Source organism: Rhinoderma darwinii, chromosome 5 (assembly GCF_050947455.1).
Source record: "Rhinoderma darwinii isolate aRhiDar2 chromosome 5, aRhiDar2.hap1, whole genome shotgun sequence".
Lineage (NCBI taxonomy): Eukaryota > Metazoa > Chordata > Amphibia > Anura > Rhinodermatidae > Rhinoderma > Rhinoderma darwinii.
In genome coordinates, this window is record NC_134691.1 from 100,993,134 (window position 1) to 101,015,378 (window position 22,245).

Below are 22,245 nucleotides of genomic sequence, written 5' to 3' on the forward strand. Positions count from 1 at the left end.
TCTTATGGTCTTATAGTTCTAGTCTAATAAGAAAATGTGATTTAAAATGTATGAGTCACCAAGCAATCTCATATTTTTTTCAGCTGGCTTGAAATTAGAATAATTGTAATGTTAAGATGAGTCTGAGTCAAATGCCAGCATCCTTAATCAATCTTCTCCCTGCTTGTAATGATACATATTCTACACACAAACTTTTTTTTAGGTCACAGTGCACCAAGCATCCATCAGAAGTCAGTGCTGCCAACCCAAATTCTGCCTCTGGCATATACAATTTAATTATTAATAGCGTGTCTCCCAGGTAAACTGTTACACATTCTTAGGGCCTTGTTTTGTAGTCATTAAAATTGAACATGTTTGTATTATTGAAACCCTTGCATTCTCCGTGTAAGCTTAGTTGATCTGAATGTGTCCAAAGAGAACCCAGTGATTTCCCATTTTACTATCCCTGCCCTCGAGTATCTCTACAGGATACAGTTTTTTAACTTTTTTATGTAACTGTTCTCTTGTTTACTGATGTAGTTATTTATTGTGCCTTGTACAAAGAATATACATGATCCTGAATTTTAAATGGGCCTACCATAGTGATCAATGCGAACAAAGAAAAATCAAAATAAGAATTTGTCACATCTGTGCCCTTTGCAATGGAAGCCCATAACTAATTGCATGTTCAGAGATAAATTCTAAACTCTTGTGAAGGATGGATCAGCCTAAATGCTGCCATCATGGCTATAATGATAGAGATGGAAGGCCTTTATTTTTCTAAATTACAAAAAAAAAAAAGCCCAATTATTTTCAACTTTATTACCCCGGAGCAACCCCAAGAAATGTTTCCACTGCTAGAACACCCCTACTCCCATTCCTACCTCACAGACACTTTAGTGCGGTGGCAGGTATAGCTTTCTAGAATTCTTGCCTAAAACTCTGGCTTAGGTGTGTTGAGCCAAACACCTTTTATGTTGGTTGAAATCCTTTTGCCATCCCTACAGTAAAACCGACAAGTCTGTCTGTTGAACCCTTGACCAGGATCTGAGAAACCCCAGATGTCCAGTGAATTCTCGTTGTAAGACATTGATATGGGCAATGATACAGGCATATAAGAGGGACACGTTCTAGTGCCACAACAAGGCCCTCACCAGAACAGAACCACTTATTGTCACCGCTCACAATCTCACTCCATAGCCATTTATCTTCTGTTTATCCAATGAGATAGCTCAACCCCTTGAAAACCCAATAAGGTAAGGTACACACCAGGGGTAGCATTTGCTCCTTGGTAGGCCAGCAGGAGATCATCCTTTTCCTGGTGTTCCAGTCAATAATGTCCAGTCTATAATGTCCAACAATAGACTAAGGTGGTATTACACGGCCCGACATGGGCCGTGTAAGCGATTGCCGATCAACGAGACCGCTCGTTGATCCGTGCTGGTTTGCTCCTTTCACAAGGAGCTAGTATGGGGACAAGCGGTCCCTACATTTCTATCATGTCAGCAGCATTTCTCTCTGTTTACACAGGGAGATGTGCTGCCGACAACAATAATAGTTTCGGCATTTAAATTGATGCAATCAGCCGATGAGCGAGCGTTTGCTCGTTCATCGGTTGATCGTAGCCCTGTTTACACAGGGCAATTATCGGGAACAAGCGTTCTGTGAAAAAGGGAGAATGAAGTGGCTGGTCGGGTCTTTCTAACTTTCAATAACTTTCTGTCAGGTTGATTGTATGGGGTCCTAGAACCTAGGTAACAAAAAAAGTTAAAAAATAGATGGCCATATATAGCCTGAATATTTAGTCTATCAATTCACCAGGAACGGATCATTTTACTTTAGTAGATGTTACTTTGTGGCGGCACTAGCATTTACTGAATAAACTACCTTCTCATGAAAACTGGTCCTATGAAATTTGATGGAGGTTACCTGTGCTGTTAAACCAAAGCTCTCTGCTTTCTACCAGTAATTTCTGTAGTCGGTATACCATAATCTGGATTACTACTGTAGTAATGTGTATCACATAAGCATTCGAGCCAATACAATTTTACTCTCCTTAAATGATCAGATTTACATTGCATGTCAGGCTGTCATTGCATAACCAATTGTATACTTATTCTATATTTAATAGATATTTCTTTCTCTTTTAGTATTTGTTCAAGCAAACAAGCTACAACAGCATATATTTTCGGCTCATGGACAAGAGGACAAAATCTATGACTGCACACAATGCCCACAGAAATTCTTTTTTCAGACTGAGCTGCAGGTAATGTGTTTATCTTATTAAGATCAGCAATACAAACCCATAGGCATATGTGTTTTGCAATCCTCCTTTTTTCTTTGTGGTATATATTCTACTTTTATCCTGCTCACAGAGCAATGAATAGTTTTTGCATACGTTCTTTATACATTTTGGTTTTCTAATGATTATGTATAGCAGTGCTAGTAAACCAGACTTTGAATGTGGCCTTTGACTCCATAACATTATCAGCCACAGTGCCCCATAACATTCTCACAAGCACTTACACTTCACTCTTCTTTACTCCCACTGTGTTCTGACATCGTCCTGCAGGAATTCACTTGAAGAGGTTACAGTGGGCACATATGCAGTAGATTCTTCTATTTTTGCATATTTGCCACACTTGAATATTTCAGATCATCATCTACTTTTGATATTAGGGCCTGTTCAAATCACCGTTGCCCTTCCGTTGAGGGGTTCCATCTGAGATTTCCGTCAAGTTAACCGCTTAACGGAAAGGCAAACGGAAACCTAAGCTTCCGTTTGCATCACCATTGATATCAATGGTGATGCAAACGAAAGCTTAGGTTTCCGTTTGCCTTTCCTTTGTGGGGTTAACCTGACGGAAACCTTAGACGGAACCCCTCAACGGAATGGCAACAGTGATTTGAACACCGCCTTAGACAAGTATAAACACAAAATGCTGTTTTTAAATGATTATTTCATTTATTGAAGGAAAAATTCTGTTCTGCCCGAACTGGCCCTTTGTGAAAAGTAATTGCCCCTTTAGCTACTAATTCAAACAGTTAACCAAATTCAATTGACAATTGGGCTCAATTTTACCAGCCACACCCAGGCATGGATTGCTGACAGACCTGTTGAATCTAAACATCACTTAATTAGAAGCTCTCTGGCTTTGTGAAGCCGGCTAGAAGGTCTCGAAAAGCAGCACATGATACCACATTCTAAAGAGATTCAAATACAGATGCCAAACAAAGTCATTGAAATTTACCAGTTTGGAAAGAGTTACAAAGCCATTGCTAAGGCTCTGGGGCTCCAGCAAACCACCGTGAGAGCCATTATCCATGAATTGAGAAAACCTGGAACAGTAGTGAACCTTCCCAGGAATGGCCGGCCTACCAAAATTTTACCAAGAGCGCATCGACAACTCATCCTGGAGATCACAAAAGAACCCAGACAAACATCTAAAGAATTACAGGCCTCTCTTGTCTCCGTTAAGGTCAATGTACAGGATTCCACAATATGTAACAAATGGAACCCCAGCACGCACTGAAAGCACAAAAGAATCTAGATGCAAAATATTTATATTTTATTGTAGCACAAATGGCTGCATGATAATATATGAAAATAATAATCAGCTCAGTGCTACAATAAAATATAAATATTTTGCATCCAGATCCTTTTGTGCTTTCAGTGTGTGCTGGGGTTCCATTTGTTACATATTGAGGGATTTCGTCCTAACCCTACTAGCACCACACCAAACAATTGAGGAGTGCATCCCAATATTTATTCAGGATTCCACTATAACAAAGACACTGAGCAAAAATGGTATCCACGGGAGAGTTGCAAGGCGCAAAACACTGCTGACCAATTTTTTTTGTTTGCATTTGCCAACAAAAACATCTAGATGAGCCCCAAGATTTTTAGGATAATATTCTGTGGACTGATGAGTGGAACTTTTTGGAAGACCTGAGTCTCATAACATCTGGAGTAAACCTAACACCGTCTTCCACCCCACCATAAGAACAACATCCCAACAGTCAAATATGGTGGTGGTAGTGTGATGATCTGAGGCTGCATTGCTTCTCCAGGACCTGGATGACTTATATCATGGAACCATAAACTCTGCTTTCTATCAGAAAATACTGAAGGAGAATTTCTGCCCCTTAGTTTGTGACCTAAAGCTCAAGCGCAGTTGAGTTATTCAGCAGGACAATGATCTGAAGCACACAAAAAAGTCCACCTCTGGCTCAAAAGCAATACAAATAAAGTTTTGCAGTCAAAGTCCTGACTTGAATCCCATTAAGATGCTGGGCAAGATCTTAAACGGGCAGTTCATGCTTGAAAACCCTCCAATGTAGCTGAATTAAAACAATTCTGCAAAGAAGATTGGGAAAAAATTCCTCCACATCAATGTAAAAGTCTCATTGCAAGTCATCGCAAATGTTTGATTGTAGTTACTGCCAACGGTGGAACAACCGGTTGTTAGGTTTAGGAGAAAAATTACTTTAATCTATATGTTTTTAAAGAAATCTTTATCCTCTATAAATTAAATGATATTTAAAAAAATCTTCATTTTGCATTTACTCGTTTTGTCTTTATCGTATAATAAAATGAGTCAAACATTTCAATGTGACAAATTAGCAAAAATAAAAAATATCGGATGAGGGGCAAATACTTTTTTCATAGCACTGTAGTAAGTCCGTCTTCCTCTGCTTATGACGAGCAGTTTATTTTCTGGCAATCTGTGACAGATCACTTCTGTCCAGTTACTGGTTCTTGGGCTGCCAATTGGGCACACTAATCTATAGTATCTTCTGTATTAACGGCATCTGTATCCTGAACTGTAATCCCTGCCTGGCATAGAACAATTTTTAACAATTTTTTCACCTGAACTGGAAATATAATTCTTCCATAAGATAGTATGGTAATGATGATCGTTATCAATAATACATTTATTGAAAATAAACACTGGACACGTAGCTGTGGATTCCGTATTTCGCGCTAAATATACAGATTCCTCATGGAGCCATATTATGATTGTGCGGCCTTATTTTTAGAATCACTGGTTGGAATTTTAATTAACATATTTTTTAATCTTTTCATTATTGCTTTTCAACTACAAGTACAGTAGTTTAACTCATGGTTGATACCGAAATGTCTTAACTTCCCTTGTAATCAGCTGTTTGGGGCTGTAAAGCACAGAAAATCCATACCACACTGTATTTACTTTGGATTCACTTGGCAGGATCTCGAAATGGGAAAAAAGGCAAAAAAATATTGGCATTGTGAAAAAACTTTAATGAAATGCCAAAGTTCATATTTTCTGTGATGTATCTTTAGAAAGGTATCCGGTCCGAAGATGACTATTGATTAAAATCTGTAAAATGATGAGTAGCTTCACCATGTAGATACAAACTGGTATGTTCAATGAATGATGGGTGGGGGTCGAACCCCTGGGATCCCTAATGATCATCAGATTGAAGGGGCAGCTCTCTGGCTTTTTCACTGCTGCACCTAACACCGCATTCTCCATATGGTTATGGCTGTCTGATACTATATCTCGTCCTATTCAAATTGCTGAGCGGCAGTTCCACACGCATATGGACGGCCCTATGTCATGAACTGCAGTGAATAGGCCACAGCGCACCAGCAAACTCCTTCATTCTGCTGGTCATGGAAGCCTCTGGAGTCGGACCTCAGGATCATATGCCAATGGCTTATCTTGGGAAAATAAAGACCCAGAAACCCCTTTAATGTGTCAGGATCTGGAGGTCAGTAAATGGTAGACTATGAAATGTCGATGACTGGTAATGCCATGTAGGAAAAAAGCAAGGTCTAGTATCAACATATCTTTAATCCATCTTTATCAAATGCCTTTTACAACACCAAAGAGCAATGTTCGGCTTATTACAAAGCTTTTTTCAAGCAGGTATTCGCTAATCCACCTACGTTATTACCTGAGAACTAGACCGCAGAAAGCGATCTTTGGTAGGCTAGCACTTGAAGGTTAACCACTAGTTTGCTCCAGAGATATTAACCATTTACAAGCCTAGGTTGCATACCACAATCATGTTGGTTTTCTTATGGACAGATCTAAATTGAAATTGGTGATTTATCAATTTTTTTCAACTTTTTGTGTCATGGTGTAAATTATGCTATTTATGTGGAAAAGTAATACATGTATTTTGATGATTTAGTTTTTTTTCATGAGCAATGAATGGTCAAGCTGTAATAAAGATAGTTAAAGCATAACCAATACTACACCTGTGGAATAGAATATTTTACGCCTTACCACTTTAAGTCGTGTAATAGTAGGCTGAGTGCTGTTTAAGTTAAATTGTAGTCCGTGGGGTTTCCTTTTAGTAAGTCTCGGATATTCAGATGTAGCGTCATAAAATACAACTTCTTTACGGTTTCTGTTCAACTTGCCTTTCTATTTAATTTGTCTTCTATTCTTCCCAGCTGATACACAGTACATTATACACTTTTCTACTGTGAGTTTATTATGGTCCGGAGGTAATTTCAGGCTATCCGTGACATAGAATATTGCGAACAAGGTTCTATGATGAGTAGAAGTGATGGCTTTATAGCCAGTCTCCGTGTTTTGTGGAGGATTCGATCAGCCAATGTGTCAAAATCTGTAATAAACCGTTATTTTCCTCTCTCTTTTTCCTGCGGGGTCCTAGCTCTAATAAAAAAAACTACTGTAGTTCAGTGTGTCATTTCATTTTTTATTTGCTTTTTGTATTTTTGTTACCCTGTATAACTTAGTCAAGTTTAAGGATGTTGCTCTGTTCCACATTTAGATTGAATATAACCGTACATTCGCCTACGCTTGTATATACATACGGTTGTGTATAAATGGCATTGAAAACATAGCAATTATTGTTGGAAATATACTCTTAGGTGAGAAGAATCGAATAACTATATAATTGTATCATGGCTATATGGGAATGGTTTACGTCTCTTACTACTCTATGTTCTCCAGGTCTTATGCTGGGTTATGGCATTTATTGATTGTTGTAGGATATAATAAAATGTTTTTTTGATTCGGAATTTTTGCATTGCAATTTTTATTGTAAATTCAGTAATTTAATTTTAGGATAAGACATCACTGATGCAATGGAGCTTGCAATGATTCCAAGGTAAAGGCTAATGGTATCATACCTCCCAACTTTGCAAAATTTGTTCCAAGAAATGCATCACAAATTGTTAGGTGTTCCCAGATGAATCAGGGGCAGGGCTTAAAAGTATCCTATTGTTTTTCGTGTAATCCGTTGATTTTATGTGTTTTAAGTGGTTGTGCAGTCAGTTAAAGAATGTAACATTTCATTTTTTTTTTTTGTATCATGTTGTGTTGTAGGGAGTTGGGTAAAAAAAAAAAAAGTAACTTCACTGCGCATAAAACATGTCTTACCATGCTGATGGATCGAACGGTCAGCCCATCTTTTAGTTACAATCATCTCATTTAACCCCTTGGAGACAGCCAGTTTTGACATGTCGCTTTATGTGGTAATAACTTGGGAATGCTTTTACTTATCCAAGCGATTCTGAGGTTGTTTTCTTGTGACATACTGTACTTTGTTCGTGAAAAAATTGGATCGATAAATTAAAAAACACAAATTTATAGAAAATTTGGAAAAATTTGCATTTTTCAAAATTTTAATGTATCTGCTTGTAAGAACGATAGTAATACCACATAAAATAGTTACTAGTTAACATTTCCCATATGTCTACTTTTGTTTGCATTGTTTTTTGAACGTCCTTTTATTTTTCTAGGACGCTACGTGATTTAGAACTTTAGCAACCATTTCTCCCATTTTCAAGAAAATTTCAAAAGGCTATTTTTTCAGGGACCAGTTCAGTTCTGAAGTGACTTTTAGGGCCTTATATTTTAGAAATTTTGCATAAGTCGCCATTTTAAAAACTGCACCCCTCAAAGTATTCAAAACCGCATTTAGAAAGTTTCTTAACCCTCTAGGTGTTTCACAGGAATTGAAGCAAAGTGGAGGTGAAATTTACAAATTCTATTTTTTTGGGCAAAATTCATTTGTAATATACGTTTTTTCCTGTAACACAGATGTTTTACCAGAGAAACGCAATTCAATATATATGGCCCAGATTCTGCAGTTTTTAGAAATAGCCTACATGTGGCCCTAGTTTGCTAATAGACTGAAGCACGGGCCTCTGAAGCACAGGAGCACCTAGCGAGTTTTCAGGCCTCTGTTCTATTTCAAAATATATTAGGCACGATGTCCGGTTTGAAAAGGTAATGTGGGGCCAAAACACAGGAAAAAAAGACACCAATTTGGAAACTACACCCACAGGGAATTAATCTAAGGGTATAGTGAGCGTTTTGATCCCACAGTTTTTTTTGCTAAATTTCCTTGAATTAAGACATAAAAATGAAAATTTAATAAAACATTTTCCAATAAATCATACGTTTTCATTTTTACATGGAATAAAGGAGAAAAAATACCCCAACATTTGTAGGACATTTTCTCCCGATTACGGAGATATGTGGTCATAAACTTATTTTTGAACACACGGCAGGGCTCAGAAGGGAAGGGGCACAAATTTTGCTGGATTGGTTTTAAGGCACAATGTGTCCATCAGTGGCTTTGCAAATGCGACAAACCGTGGAAACCCCCCAAAAGTTCCACACCACTTATGGAATTTATCTAGGGGTATAGTGAGCATTTTGACCATACAGATTTTTTGCCGAATTAATTGGAAGTAGGGTGTGAAAATGAAAATCAAAATAGTTTCCCCATAAAATGCACAGTAGTTTAGCTTAGATTTTTTTTAATTTTCACGAGCTAAAGGAGAAAAAGCACCCCAATATTTGTAAAGCAATTTCTCCTAAGCACGGCAATACCCCATATGTAGATATAAATTGCTGTTCGTACCAACGGCAGGGCCCAGAATGGAAGGAGCGTTATCAAATTTTGCTAGAATGGTTTACGGCGCCATGTCACAAAAAAGACACCATTTGGGAAACTATACCCCTGAAGGAATTTATTAAGGGGTATAGTGAGCATTTTGACCACCAGTGGTTTTTTTTTTGTGCATAATTTAGTGTAATTATGCATTGAAATTGAAAATGCCACATTTTATCAGAAAGAATTTAAATTTTCAATTTTTACAAGGCATTAAGGATAAAATGCACCCCAACATTTAAAAAGCAATTTCTCCCGATTACGGCAATACCCCATATGTGGCAATAAACTAGTTTTTGGACACTCGGCAGGGCTCAGGAGGGAAGGAGCGGCATTTGGCTTTTGAAGCTCAAGTTTTGCTGGAATCGTTTTCGGGTGTCCTGTTGCATTTGCAAAACCCTTGAGGGACCAAAACAATGGAAACCCCCCAAAAGTGACCCCATTTGTGAAACTAAAGCCCTCTGGGAATTTATCGAGAGGTATAGTGAGCATTTAGACCCCACAGGTTTTTTGCTGAATTTAATGGAATTAGGCCGTGAAAATGAGTATCTACATTTTCTACACTAAAATGTTGAAATTTTTCATTTCCACTAGGGATAAAGGAGAAAAATCACCCCAACATTTGTAAAGCAATTTCTCCAGAGTACGGCAATACCCCACGTGGCCATAAACTGCTGTTTGTACACAAGGCAGGGCTCAGAATGGCAGGAGCGCTATTTGGCATGCAAATCTTGCTGATTGATTTTTGGGCGCCATGTCGCATTTGCAAAACCCTGAGGTACCAGAGTACAGTGGAAGCCCCCAAGAAGTGACCCCATTTTAGAAACGACATCCCTCAATGCATTGATCATTTCCCTGGACAAATGACAGGGCTCAGAATTGAAGAGCACCATGCGCATTTGAGGCTGATTTTGGTGATTTTCACAGCATTGGCCCACAATTGCAGGGCTCTGAGGTCAAATAGCAAAACAATCCCCCAAGTAGTGCCCCTTATTTTGGAAGCTACACCCGTAGGGCATATTAAAGGGGTTTAGAGAGCATTTTGACCCCACGTGTTTTTTTCATTAGAAATGAATGTGTGGCGGATGGTGCAAAGTAAAAATTTCAATTTTCCACTGATATGCCATTTTAGTGCACAATATGTTGTGCCCAGTTTGTGCCACTGAAGACCAATACCTCATAAAATGTTAAGCTGGTTCTCCTGGGTATGGCGATGTCATATATGTGGACAGAAAATGCTGTTTGCGCACACTGTTAGGCTCAGAAGGGAGGGAGTGCCATTTGGCATTTGTAGCGCAGATTTAGCTTGGTAGTTCTGTTTGGGGTATTAGTGGTATTTCAGTTTATAATGTGGAGGTATATGTAAGGAGGGCAGAGTACATCAGGGCATAATAAGAGGGTGCAATAATGGGGTAAATAAATAATAATTCCTAGATGTCTGGCCACTGATAAATGGTGCCCAATCTTATCCGCTTTTGGAACACTTTGCACATTTTGCGTCGCCACATTCTGAGAGCCACAACTTCTTTATTTTTTCTCGACCGGAGCTGTGTGAGGGATTATTTGTTGTGGAACAATCTGTAGTTTTTGTTGGTAGCATTTTGGGGTACATGCGATTATTTTTATTTTTTTGTAAATTCTGTATCCACATGCTCCGCTTCAGAGCCCGCACAAGCAACTCAACATACAGTTACGTTGTGTTGCCTTAAGACCTTGGCGACCACAACGTAATAGTACTTTGTATGTTGCCAAGCAGTTAAAGTGAATGTCCAGCCTGAAACATAGTTTATTTATGTGCGCTGATTTCTTTCGGACACTTCCTGGTGTTATGTCAGAGCTGTGATGTGTGCTCTGAACCAATCAGATCTCTCCCGTCCTGCTTCTCTCTATTTCCTATCACCTCATGCATTATCACTGAAACACTGTGTGAGAAACTTCAGCTGCATCCCCTCCTCCCCCTTCTAATGGACTTCTTTTAACTCTCTACACTATAGCAGTCTTTTGTGGACTGAGTAGGTTTCTAAACATTTGCAGAGAGCCTGTAGGCAGGGAGAGGAGAACTCTAGGCTGCTGGAAGGAGCCACATTCCCTTAAGAACATATATGCTAAAGTTTCATATACTCACACATACGTACTACTGAATTTTGCCAAAACTGTTGTAATAAGTTTACACTTTGACGAAGATTAACATGCATGAGTACTCCAATATGAATACCGTACATATACCAGTATGCAGTATAACCTTCTGCATGGACATACTCTATTTAGGGGACCTTATTGTAAATTGCTTTAGGACCCTATGATTAATATGCAGAGCATACATGACTAATACTATGCGAATGATGTAAATCTGTAACATATACCTTTTTGAAAATGAGACACTAGCTACTATATCACTACCTCATTGCTAAAGATGCAAAGTCCCTATTGCCCTCATAGTACATAGAATTGTACATTGCCCTGCTTGTTTGAACACTACAAATCTTGCTTTCCTTTCAGCAGATTGTGCCATTGGAAGCGCATATTGAGAATGGCAAATGACTTCGAAGCAACAAGAACATTTTTATTAGTTCAAAAGAAAATATTTAATTTCAGCAGTATCCAGATGCAGCGGCACATTTGATAATGTGGACATCTGAATTAAACGGTCGACTGCTGCGTATCTTGAGAAATATTGATTGTCCTCTCTTGATTGAGTTTGTTCAATCAGGCAGCACCAGTCCGAACCTGAACATACAAGGAATTCACAGCGCTATCTTTTATTGGAGTGTTTGCAGCTCGGCACAGCGTGTAACATCCTTTCTGCCCTGAAGCTACACCTAGTAGGGCTCCAGTGTTTAGGAGGAAGCAAGCCAGAAAAGAAGGAGAATGCGGAGTTCCCTCTAAAGGGCTGAAATGTTGCAGGGAAGATGAATTGTGCTTGAAAGCAATGCTTGCGGAGTCGTCATTTAGAACAAGAAAATAAAACTAAAGTCTTAAGCTCCTTCTGAATAGGTAGGGTGAAATAATCCTTTAAAACCATGTAATTTTAAACGACGGCAAAGAAACAAGCGGCACTGCCATTACAAGGATTGTGGGAGGAGTACTGTGGACTTAAATGGCGTACAGAACATTTACATTTCTTTGAAAACTATCTAGCCATAAAATAATGACATTTGTGATGGTAAAAAACATGCTTGAATGTTTCTGTCAAGTCATTGGGAATAGTAGTGATTTATTTTTTATTTTTTTATTTTTTTTAAATGTACAAGACAATGTCTCTGTTTTTCATGTAATAACCAAGTATAGGGTGGACACTGTGGTTGGGGTTGTTTGATTTTCAACTCCATAGAATAGAATGGGAGAATCTATTTGCCTATTAGAATATGTACACCCTAAATTTGTTGCAAAAATTTCTGCGAGTGTTCTATACATCTGAATGGGGTTTGCAGAAATCCATGCACATGCGGCAGAAACAAACCCAATCGCATGTATGGTATGGATTTTGAGAAATTTCTGCAACCTTTATTCTATTAAATTCACCAAAAGACTTGTGAATTGTTGAAACTTTGGATTAAACATTTGCTCATCTCTGTTTGCTATTCTAGTGATGGCCACATGTTTTCATAGGAAACCGTTTTTATGTTAGTGATATTACAACAAACCCATGTATTCCTTATTGTTCCCTAGCTGTAAAATAAGTAACAATTGCAAATATAGCCATTTAGCCCAAATGAACCGGTTTTCTGCTATCACCCCTCCAAAATACCCCATGCCATGTGTTTGTTTTCACCTGGTCTGTAGTGGTTATGTCCTTCTGTAGTACCTTTTCTGAAACAGAGCATGCACAGTGAGAGCTGCTGAGTTTCTGTATCGGATTTCTGTGTCTCCCTGTGCAGTGAGTCGGCGCATGTGTGATTTTGTGGGTCTCACTGCACAGGACGAGCATGCGCAGTGTGCGCTGCATGGCGGTTTCCTTGTCAGTGACTTGGCATAGTGCTACTATTGATTGCTGCACTGAGACTTTTATAGGTCTTACTGGGCCCTCGTTACCACCACATCGTACTACCTGATCATGAAACCCTGTTTTGGATATCCAACCAGGTTTTAGCATGCCCGCACTGCATCTGTATGGCGGAGTGTTGGAAGGGAGCGATGATAGAATGGAGACTCTGTTAGGGTATGTGCACACACAAAATCAAAAACGTCTGAAAATACAAAGCGGTTTTCAAAGGAAAACCGCTCCTGATTTTCAGACTCTTTTTAAACCACTCACGATTTTCGGTGCGTTTTTATAAGGCCGTTTTTGGAGCTGTTTTTCTATAGAGTCAATGAAAAACGGCTCCAAAAACATCCCAAGAAGTGACATGCACTTCTTTTTTGCGGGCATCTTTTTATGTGCTGGTTTTTGAAAACGAGGCGTAAAAAATACACCCCATCAGAACAGAACACCGTTTTTCCCATTCAAATCAATGGGCAGATGTTTGGAGGCGTTCTGCTTCCGATTTTTCAGCTGTTTTTCGGGACGTATAGTGTGAACATTCCCTTAGGAGGACCAACTTGAGACTGTAAAGAAGAGAACCAGGAAGGATGACGGAATGTTGGTACATACATATTACACTTGCAAGTGTGCATTTGTGCCAGTATAGGGTATACTTTTTGAGTTTTTTGTTTTGTATACTTGTTTGCTGCAATAAAGTTCACCCCCTATAGCTATACATATATAGGAAGAGTGAGGAGGAGACCCAGGGTTCTTTTGGAAAACATAGTTTCCCAGTCCGAAACGGCAGTCACGTGCAGGACCACCCACTGTACTACGTCAAGATCGTTAGAGGGACGGAGCAACCGGAGAACGATAACAGAAGAAAAACAAGTAGTACATTTCTTTGGGCATGTTAGAGCTTGTTATCTATATTATGGAAGTTACAGGGCTTTTTGAAAAAAAAAAGTAACATTCTGGGATAACTCCAATAAATTGAGACCGACCTAAAAATCTCTCATTGGTATCTATTTATTAATAGTTACGCTAAACTAATATCATGGCAGAACTTATAAATTTGTAAATGAACAGTCTAAAAAATGTATTTGAGCCCTTTTTGGCCACATTCATATGTGATGTATTTAGTGCAAATATTTGGTACGTATTCCCCTACCAAATATCCTCAACAAAGTATTGTGCAATGTATGTAAATGTAGTATTACAAAGCTCTTTTCACAATCATAAAAAATCTGCAGCATGCCCTATCCATCATTGATTTCTTCCGGATTTGCCGCAGGTCTTACTCATTGATACGTCAAGAGTGAAATCCGCTGCAAAAGCAGTCTTTAACATAGACTTCTCAGGCCATTTCCAGAGTACACATTTTCAATGTGTCTAAAATGGCCTTTTTCAGTACAGGCCTTAATACCAATGTAGGAACTCCTATATAATTGATATACAACCAATACAGCATGTACGAATCATAAGCCAACTCTGCAGTGCCCAAACTTTGGGCATTAGAGCAGAATGTATTAGAAATGTTAGAAATAAATTGGGTAGTTATGCTAATGTAGCTGTCTATAAAGTGTCAACAAAATATGCAAAAATTTGGCGCAGTTTTGATGTTTGCACCTCGCTCGACACTTTTTAAGTGTCCCTATAAGGGGTGTGACTTGCTTGAACGTGGACATGGCTTAAAATGCGCCAATGTGTGCCAAAAATGTGCCGAAGAACTGATGCAAAATAAATCATATGTGGCATAAGGAAGAGAATAGTGTCTAACATGTTATGTACAATGCACCCAAATGATCATGCAGCGTTTTGTGCCTTCCTGGTCTAAGTTTTTGCTATATATCTATTAGACCGAATTAATAAATGTGCGCCAATGTGTATGGTACCCATTATTAGATGGCATTAAGGCAAGTTCTAAGATATAAGTTTATTTTGATGCCTTGCTTTGGAACAAATCCAAAGTTTTTTCTTAACAGGGTTGGCAAAGCATTTGTGAGATCAGCACTCAGACCACGCTGTCATGGGTTCAGTTATAATTCATGACAGTTGCTATGGGACTTGCTTATTTTCATGTGGAGTTAATGCATTTCTGCAGGGACCTGCTGAGAGCACCCTATATATCCTATATATTCTGGTTTCAGTATATGCCGTGACACTGCGGGGTGTTTTATTCTGCATAAATATTTCTTGTACCCTTTGACATTAAGAAGAATTATGTGTGTCAGTAACTTTAAATTTGCATTTGTTACGTGAACACATTGGTAATAGGTGATTGTTTTTTATGTGATATTTTTAAGATCTTTTAATAAATTTGCTGCATCTTGTGCTGTCCGTGCATCACAAACTGAAATCTACTCAGCTGTTAGCCAATTTCTGGCATAAATTAAACTAGATTTGTCGGCCACGGGGCGACACCACCCATGTTTCTTAAAAGTGGCAAGAGCGGCGTAAAAGTGAAAAAAGTAACACGTTTTTGCACAAAAAATGTGCTACTTTTTTTTGCCATTAAAGTGGCGTAAACCTGTTAATAAATCCCCCCACTTTATACCTTTCACTTTGTCTTAATTTTTTTTTTCTTTTTAAAACACAAATAGATAATTCTATATTTTTTTGTACATCAAATATACACTGACATGCTTGGCAATGCTGGCTGCACATGCTTAAAGAGGTTCTCATGAGGACAACCACTTTTCAAACAGAAGCTGGTCTGGTCGTGGGACTCCTCTTTGTGATTATCCATATGCCCTAATAGGGGATGGGACAGGGGTTGTCCTGATGGGACAACCACTTTAATAGTTTTATTGCTTAACAGTTAACAACATTTTTTTTAAGAACGTTTCGTGTTTATAAAATGCTCGTTCAAAGATTTACGGATAAAACTAGGTTTACATGGTTATTTGCAGTGTTAAACTACTTCGCGAGATACGCAGCAGGGCATCCACTTGCTCAGGTAGCGAGTCACCGTTGCTTCCAGAATCAAATGAAGGCTATATGCAGAAAGTTTTCGTGTAACCTCTGTTTTAAATATATAAACTTGATGACAGGCTTCAATAAATCCCACTTGCTAGGATGTTGTTACTTTAAACCTGAATATATCTTTGCGAGTTGGAGCTCTGATTTTCTAAAACAGAGCTCCAAGTCCTCTGCAGAGCCATAGAGTCCAATAATAAAATTCTAGCTGCTTGCAGTCGTCACTAGCGGGAGCTGAGAAGCTTATTGCATGTATATATTGAACTGAATAATAAAACCGTATGCAGTAGGCTACTAACCTCCCCCTAGTGATGGCTGCAGCTAGTATTTTATTATTTAACACTATGGATGGGAAGAATAGGGAATTTGGACCCCCCGAAGAAAGGATCTTCCACCCCTCTAAACCTATTAAATTAATCAGCACAGAAGGTTGGACCTAGAAACTACATAGTGTGAATAGTTGGAGATTCACTTTAACTTTTTTTCTGCAAAATTACTTCGATCCTATTCACATCTCGTAATAGCCTTCTTTCAGAGGTATACTCCTGACATACCTGTAATGGAAGGCTGAAACGGATCTCACTGTATAGATATATAGTGGGATACGTCACCCGAACCACCTGGCAGAGCGATACCTGAAGGGCTGTGTTCAGGGAAGTTCCTGACATCACTGATCCATATATGTATAGTGATGTCAGGAGCAACAATGCCTGGGGTCCCCAGCCAGAGCATTGCAAGCGCTCTGGCAGGAGACTCCGTCCCAGGAGAAACCCCTGACGTCGCTGTATATTTATGCATACATATACACGCGCGCGCGCGCGCGCGCGTGCGTGTGTGTGTGTGTGTGTATATATATTTATATATACACACACGTGTGTGTGTGTGTGTATGTATGTATGTGTGTGTGTGTATATATATATATATATATACACACACACACACACACACACACACACACACACAGTGACATCATGGGCTTTGGCCATGAATTCCGCCCCTGACATCACTGTCCGTACATAGATGCTGAAGTCCCGGCCAAAGCGTCGGCAGCGCTCTGGCCTTGGATTCCACCTCTGAAGAAGTCCCTGAAGTGACTGTCCACATATTAAAAGTAACGTGAGGGGCTTTGTGATGCTGGAGTCCCTGGCCAGAGCGTCAGCACCACTCTGGTCGGCGACAGTGATATCGGGAGCTTTACCAGGGCAAAAGTAAAAAAATAAGTAGTCCCTCAGAATAGTAGGCAATAGGCTGCGCTATTTCGTCCTTTAACAAAAAGATATGCCAACCCGACGGAGACCAAAAGGACATTATTTTAATCTCTGTCAGGCTAATGGAGCCTTAAGGCCTTATTCTGAACGTGTTATATGTCCGTGTGACGGCCGTTAAAACAACGGCCGTCACACGGACCTATGTAATTCAATGGGGCCATTCTGACATGTAGTGTTTTTCACGTTTGAAACTCGCTGCATGTCCTATTCTTGTGCGTTTTTAGCGCATCACGCACCCAAGTGAATGGGTGCGTGAAAATCACGGACAGCACACGGACTCGCATCCATGTGCTGTCCGTGATTCACGCACACGTTCATAAGAAATTAAGTTTTAAAAAAACTGCAACGCATGACAAAAGTGCGGTTGTAAAACGGACACGTTCGTGTGAATTAGGAAACGTTTAGCATGTACTTGGGGAGTTTTCCCAGCGTACAAGCTAAGCGTAGGACAGAAACACAATGTAAACTGGGCCTTACATGCACGTTATTGGCAGTCAAACGGTGATTGGCAACTGGGCATCTATGGTGTTTTAAAGAATAAGGTGGCTCCCTCTGTTAGCCCATCAGTGCCCCTCGACATGATGGGGCGCCAAAGGCTTTTAGGCTGCCATGGCTGTTTGCCTAAAGGCATGGCCTAATAGGTTGCCAGACAGCTTATTACTGATAGGAAATAATGCTTCAATACACCTAGTATACTGAAGTATTTATAAGCAACACAAGGATTGTATATTTTTTTTTAAAATAGGTAAATTAAGTTTAAAAAAAAAACACATTTTTTTTTTCTACATAACAAGTGTTAAAAAAAAAATACACATATGTGGTATGGCCACAATCGAAAGGACCTGTACAATAAAAATTCACACATTATTTACACCACATGGTGAATGATTTGTAAAAAAAAAACAAAAAAAAAAATTAACTGGAATTTATTTTTCTTGTTCCAGTCTTGCCCCGCTCCCAAAAAAACAACAAAAGATCCTCAATAATCTACATGCACCCCACAAGGGCTCTATTAACAAAATCTGATTGGTCCAGCAGAGCCTACATAGACATAAAATTAAAAAAAGCTATGGCTCTTTGAATGTAGCAGCGTAAAAAAACAAAAAACATTCCCCATGAAATGTGCTATTATTGTGCAAAAGTGGTAAAACATTTTTTAAAAACCTATACGTATTTGGTATCACTGTAATCCTACTGACCCATAGAAGAAAGGTAACATGTTATTTATGCTACACCGCAAACAGCGTCAATTTAAAGCACTAAAAAACGTAGCGCAATTGATGATTTTTTTCCTCATTCCCCAAAAAAGTAAATAAAAGCTAATTATGTACCCCAAAATTGTGACATATTAAAAATATAACTGTGAATAATAAGCTGTAATACCGCTACATAGATGGAAAAATATTTGAATACTATTTTACAGTTTAGGGCCTGTTCACATCAGTGTTGTCTCTCCATTTGAGGGGTACCGTCTGAGCTTTCCGTCGGGGAAACCCCTCACTGAAATGGCAAACGGAAACCATAGCTTCCATTTGCAACACCATTGATCTCAATGGTGACAGATACTTTGCTAATGGTTTCCGTTTGTCACCGTTGTGAAAGGGTTCCGTTTATGTGACTAAATCAATAGCACAGTCGACTGCGCTATTGATTCCGCCAAAAAAACTGAACCCTTTCACAACGGTGACAAACGGAAACTATGCTGATGCAAACGGAAGCTATGGTTTCCATTTGCCTTTTCATTGAGGGGTTCCCCCGACGGAAATCTCCGACGGAACCCCTCAACGGAACGACAACACTGATGTGAACTGGCCCTAACGTATAGATGGTTTATCTTGTACGTTTCCTGAGTTACAGCCTGTAGTATAGCTATAGTAATATAATTATAGTTATCATTATTATAGTATTTCTACTCCAGTACTGTATCACATCTTTGAGAATTCATATTCTGGTTTGGCTTGGTTCACTAAAGGAAGTCTATGTATTTAAAGTAATTGGATAATTAGGAATCTGAATAGAAAATAAAGAAGCCTAGAGAATCTTAAAAGATGGATTCTTTCGAGCCCATAAAGCAAAGGATCACATAGTCCATGTGCTTGATTGAACTTCCAAGTACGATTATTTTTCAGCACTGCAAAAGTTCCTAGCTTAAGTAGGGCAGGATGACTTTATCTTGGTTCCCCGGTCTTTTTAGGTGAAAGATCACTGTGAGATGACACAGCTGAGTAGTTAGGCTGAAATCCGGGCTGGTGTTTTATTAATTTTGCACAAAGATAAATCCTGAAATTCTGACAAACTTCATGACAGGTGAAATTCCTTCTCGCAGAATCCGCTCAGCAAGAGGCTGCTCATTTTGTTCTGTTCTGAGGCTGGCAACAGGAGGGCAGCTTTATAATCAGCCCTCAAAGGACCCCCAGCCGCCCCAGAGTCTTGAGCTGATTGAATAACTCCTAGGCCTCTTCCCCTAGGCCTCCATCAGCAGGAGTCCTGTGGAAAGCAATCTCCTGCAGACTGGCACTGAAGTGAGCTTTAAACTACTATTTTCTGCTCTCCAGAGGAGCCTGAAGTACTAAAAGATAGATGGACTGCAGATATTTTATGAGAAACTGTCAGAGGAAGAGCAGGATAAATGTTTTTTGTTTTTTTTTCCCGTCGCTTGTTTGTGTCGTGATGCTCCACTGTTTAATATTACTAATTTTTTGTTCTCCTCCACAAAATGATAAGAAATTAATTAGCTGCTAACCTTTTTGTGTTTTGCACATTTTTCTCTTTTTTTTCTTTGTATTTTAATATTCACATGGAGGCCCTTTGCTTAACCACAGTTGCAGCAAATCAGGAACATTTGCACTGAAATATTTATGACAGAATGAAAAATTGGATTCATTTTCTGGCCTCTAGCCGAACTGTCTGCAACTTTGTGCAGCATTATTTAGCATTGCTTATTCCATGTCTTTATATCGGGGCCAGCTTTCTAGACAGGCTCCCCCCTGCTATCTGAGGGATAATAGTAAAAGAGATCCGTCATACTGTATATAAATAATGCGTTAGGGTAGATATTTATAGGGGAAAAAGTAAAAGGCTTTTGCTACATCTGCTGTAACTTGATGATTTCAGTGCAGGATTAAACAGTATGAGATCTCTAAAGAAATTGGTAAAACTTAACAAAAGCTGTTTTTCTTTTATATTGGCAAAAGATTCAGTTTTGAGATTGAGTAACTTCATAACGGACTCCGTAGCTGTAAATATGAGGATGTATCTAAAGAATTGTCTAATCCGACCAGTCGTTGAAGCTATTCGTATTATATAAGGCAGTAAGGTTACAGACGGAGTCGACTTTTATAAGGTTGTATTATACAATAAACAAAAACTTTGGGGATTATTTATGGCTGAATAGAAAAGGTCTACGAAATGCAAAATGTTTTTTTGTCCTGTGCCTGCCTTTGATTATTTGGCCTACATTACATTAATCAATACTTGCATTTCATTATATCTGTTTTTTGCTAAGGAGTACTGGGTCTAAAGTGTTATACAGAACAAAGCAGACTAAAGACCTATTAAAGAGGATTTCCACCATAAAAACTTAAATTGTCCATACAGTAGTAAATTTAGGAGTTAGAGCGATAGCCAAAGTTTGGAAATTATAGGGCAAATTTACTATTCAATATGCATCAGAATTCTGTCATACATGCCGTACGCCACATTTATTAACGGTCTTTAACCACTCTTTACACCCTCAAGGGGCGTGGCTGAACTGAAAAGGGGTGTGTCTTAGCATAAACTGGCGAAACAGTACACCAAAAAGGCACCAAAATCTTGGCACAATAAAACTGTTGTAAACGAAGGCAACTAATAGGTGGTATAAGGAAGAGAAAAGTGTCTAGCCAAATTTATCATACAGCATGCACCACCTTGATAAATTTTGCACATTTTCTGACTGCCTTGTCTTGGTTTATGCTGTTTATAACTTAGACCGTATTCGTAAATCTACCCCAATGTTTTATTCACTTGAAGTGATATTGGAATTTTATGGTTTTTGTTTGTTGTCCATTTTTGCAGAAGTGACAAGTATTTCAGAAGTATTTCAAAGGTGACAACCAATATGGCTGCACTTCCTGGTGTTCCTGTCCGGTTTCAAAAATTGCACTGCAACAAAACCGCAAAATAGCAATATCCCTGTAAGCAAATTAAACTTAATTACCAAAATATGGCTGTCGGTGTAATTTTCGCTTAATCATATATGGCCAATTTTACATTTTGGGTGTAAATACTCTTTAACCCCTTCCCGACATCCACTGTATATGTACGGCGCACATCGGGTGGGGGAGTATGGAGCGGACTCACGGGCCGAGCCCGCTCCATAGAACGAGCATGTCGGCTGTAAGCTCTTACAGTTAATACTTCAGTGTAATGAGCGGGATACCGCTCGTTTAACCCCTAAGTGGTTAGAAACGGGGACGGCCCGCGTGTAACGTAAAATAAAGTTTGTGTGTGTGTGTGTGTGTGTGTGTGTGTGTGTGTGTGTGTGTGTGTATGTGTATATATATATATATATATATGAATATATTTTTTTTTTTAAAAACCTTTTCCCATTTTTCCCTAAACACAACTAGTATCCCCGCATTCCTAAAAATCCAAACTATTACAATATATCATTATTTAGCCCGCGTGGTGAATGCCGTAAAAAAATACAAAAATGAAACCGTGAATTTAGAGTTGCTTTTTTTGGTCACTTCATCTCCCACGAAAAATTGAATTAAAAGTGAACAAAAAGTCTCATGTACCCCAAAATTGTATCAATAGAAACTACACCTCGCCCCACAAAAAATAACCCCTCATACTGCTCAAACGACAAAAAAATAAAAGATTTATGACTCCGAATAGGGTGACAAAACATAACTTTTATTTTTAAAAGTAGTAAAACATAAAAAAAATTATATCCATTTGGTATCGCCGTAATCGTATTTACCCACAGAATAAAGTTAACATGCTGTTTTTCTTGGACGGTAAACGCCGTAATAACGAAACTCCTCAAAAGATTGAGGAATCGCTGTTTTTCCCAATTCCATCTCGCAATGATTTTTTTTTACAGTTTCCCACTACATTATATGGTACAATATATGGTGACGTGAACATCTA

General features: G+C 38.8%; 1 protein-coding gene across 8 annotated transcripts in view; it reads left to right on the forward strand.

The window, feature by feature from the left end:
• ZNF521 (zinc finger protein 521) overlaps positions 1–22,245 on the forward strand; it is a 327,057-nt gene that overhangs the window by 266,005 nt on the left and 38,807 nt on the right. For all 8 annotated transcript variants that reach the window (XM_075826332.1, XM_075826326.1, XM_075826328.1 and 5 more), the window contains one exon: positions 2,130–2,245. In XM_075826332.1, coding sequence (XP_075682447.1) covers positions 2,130–2,245 — 116 coding nt within the window. The remainder of the gene's footprint in view (positions 1–2,129; positions 2,246–22,245) is intronic.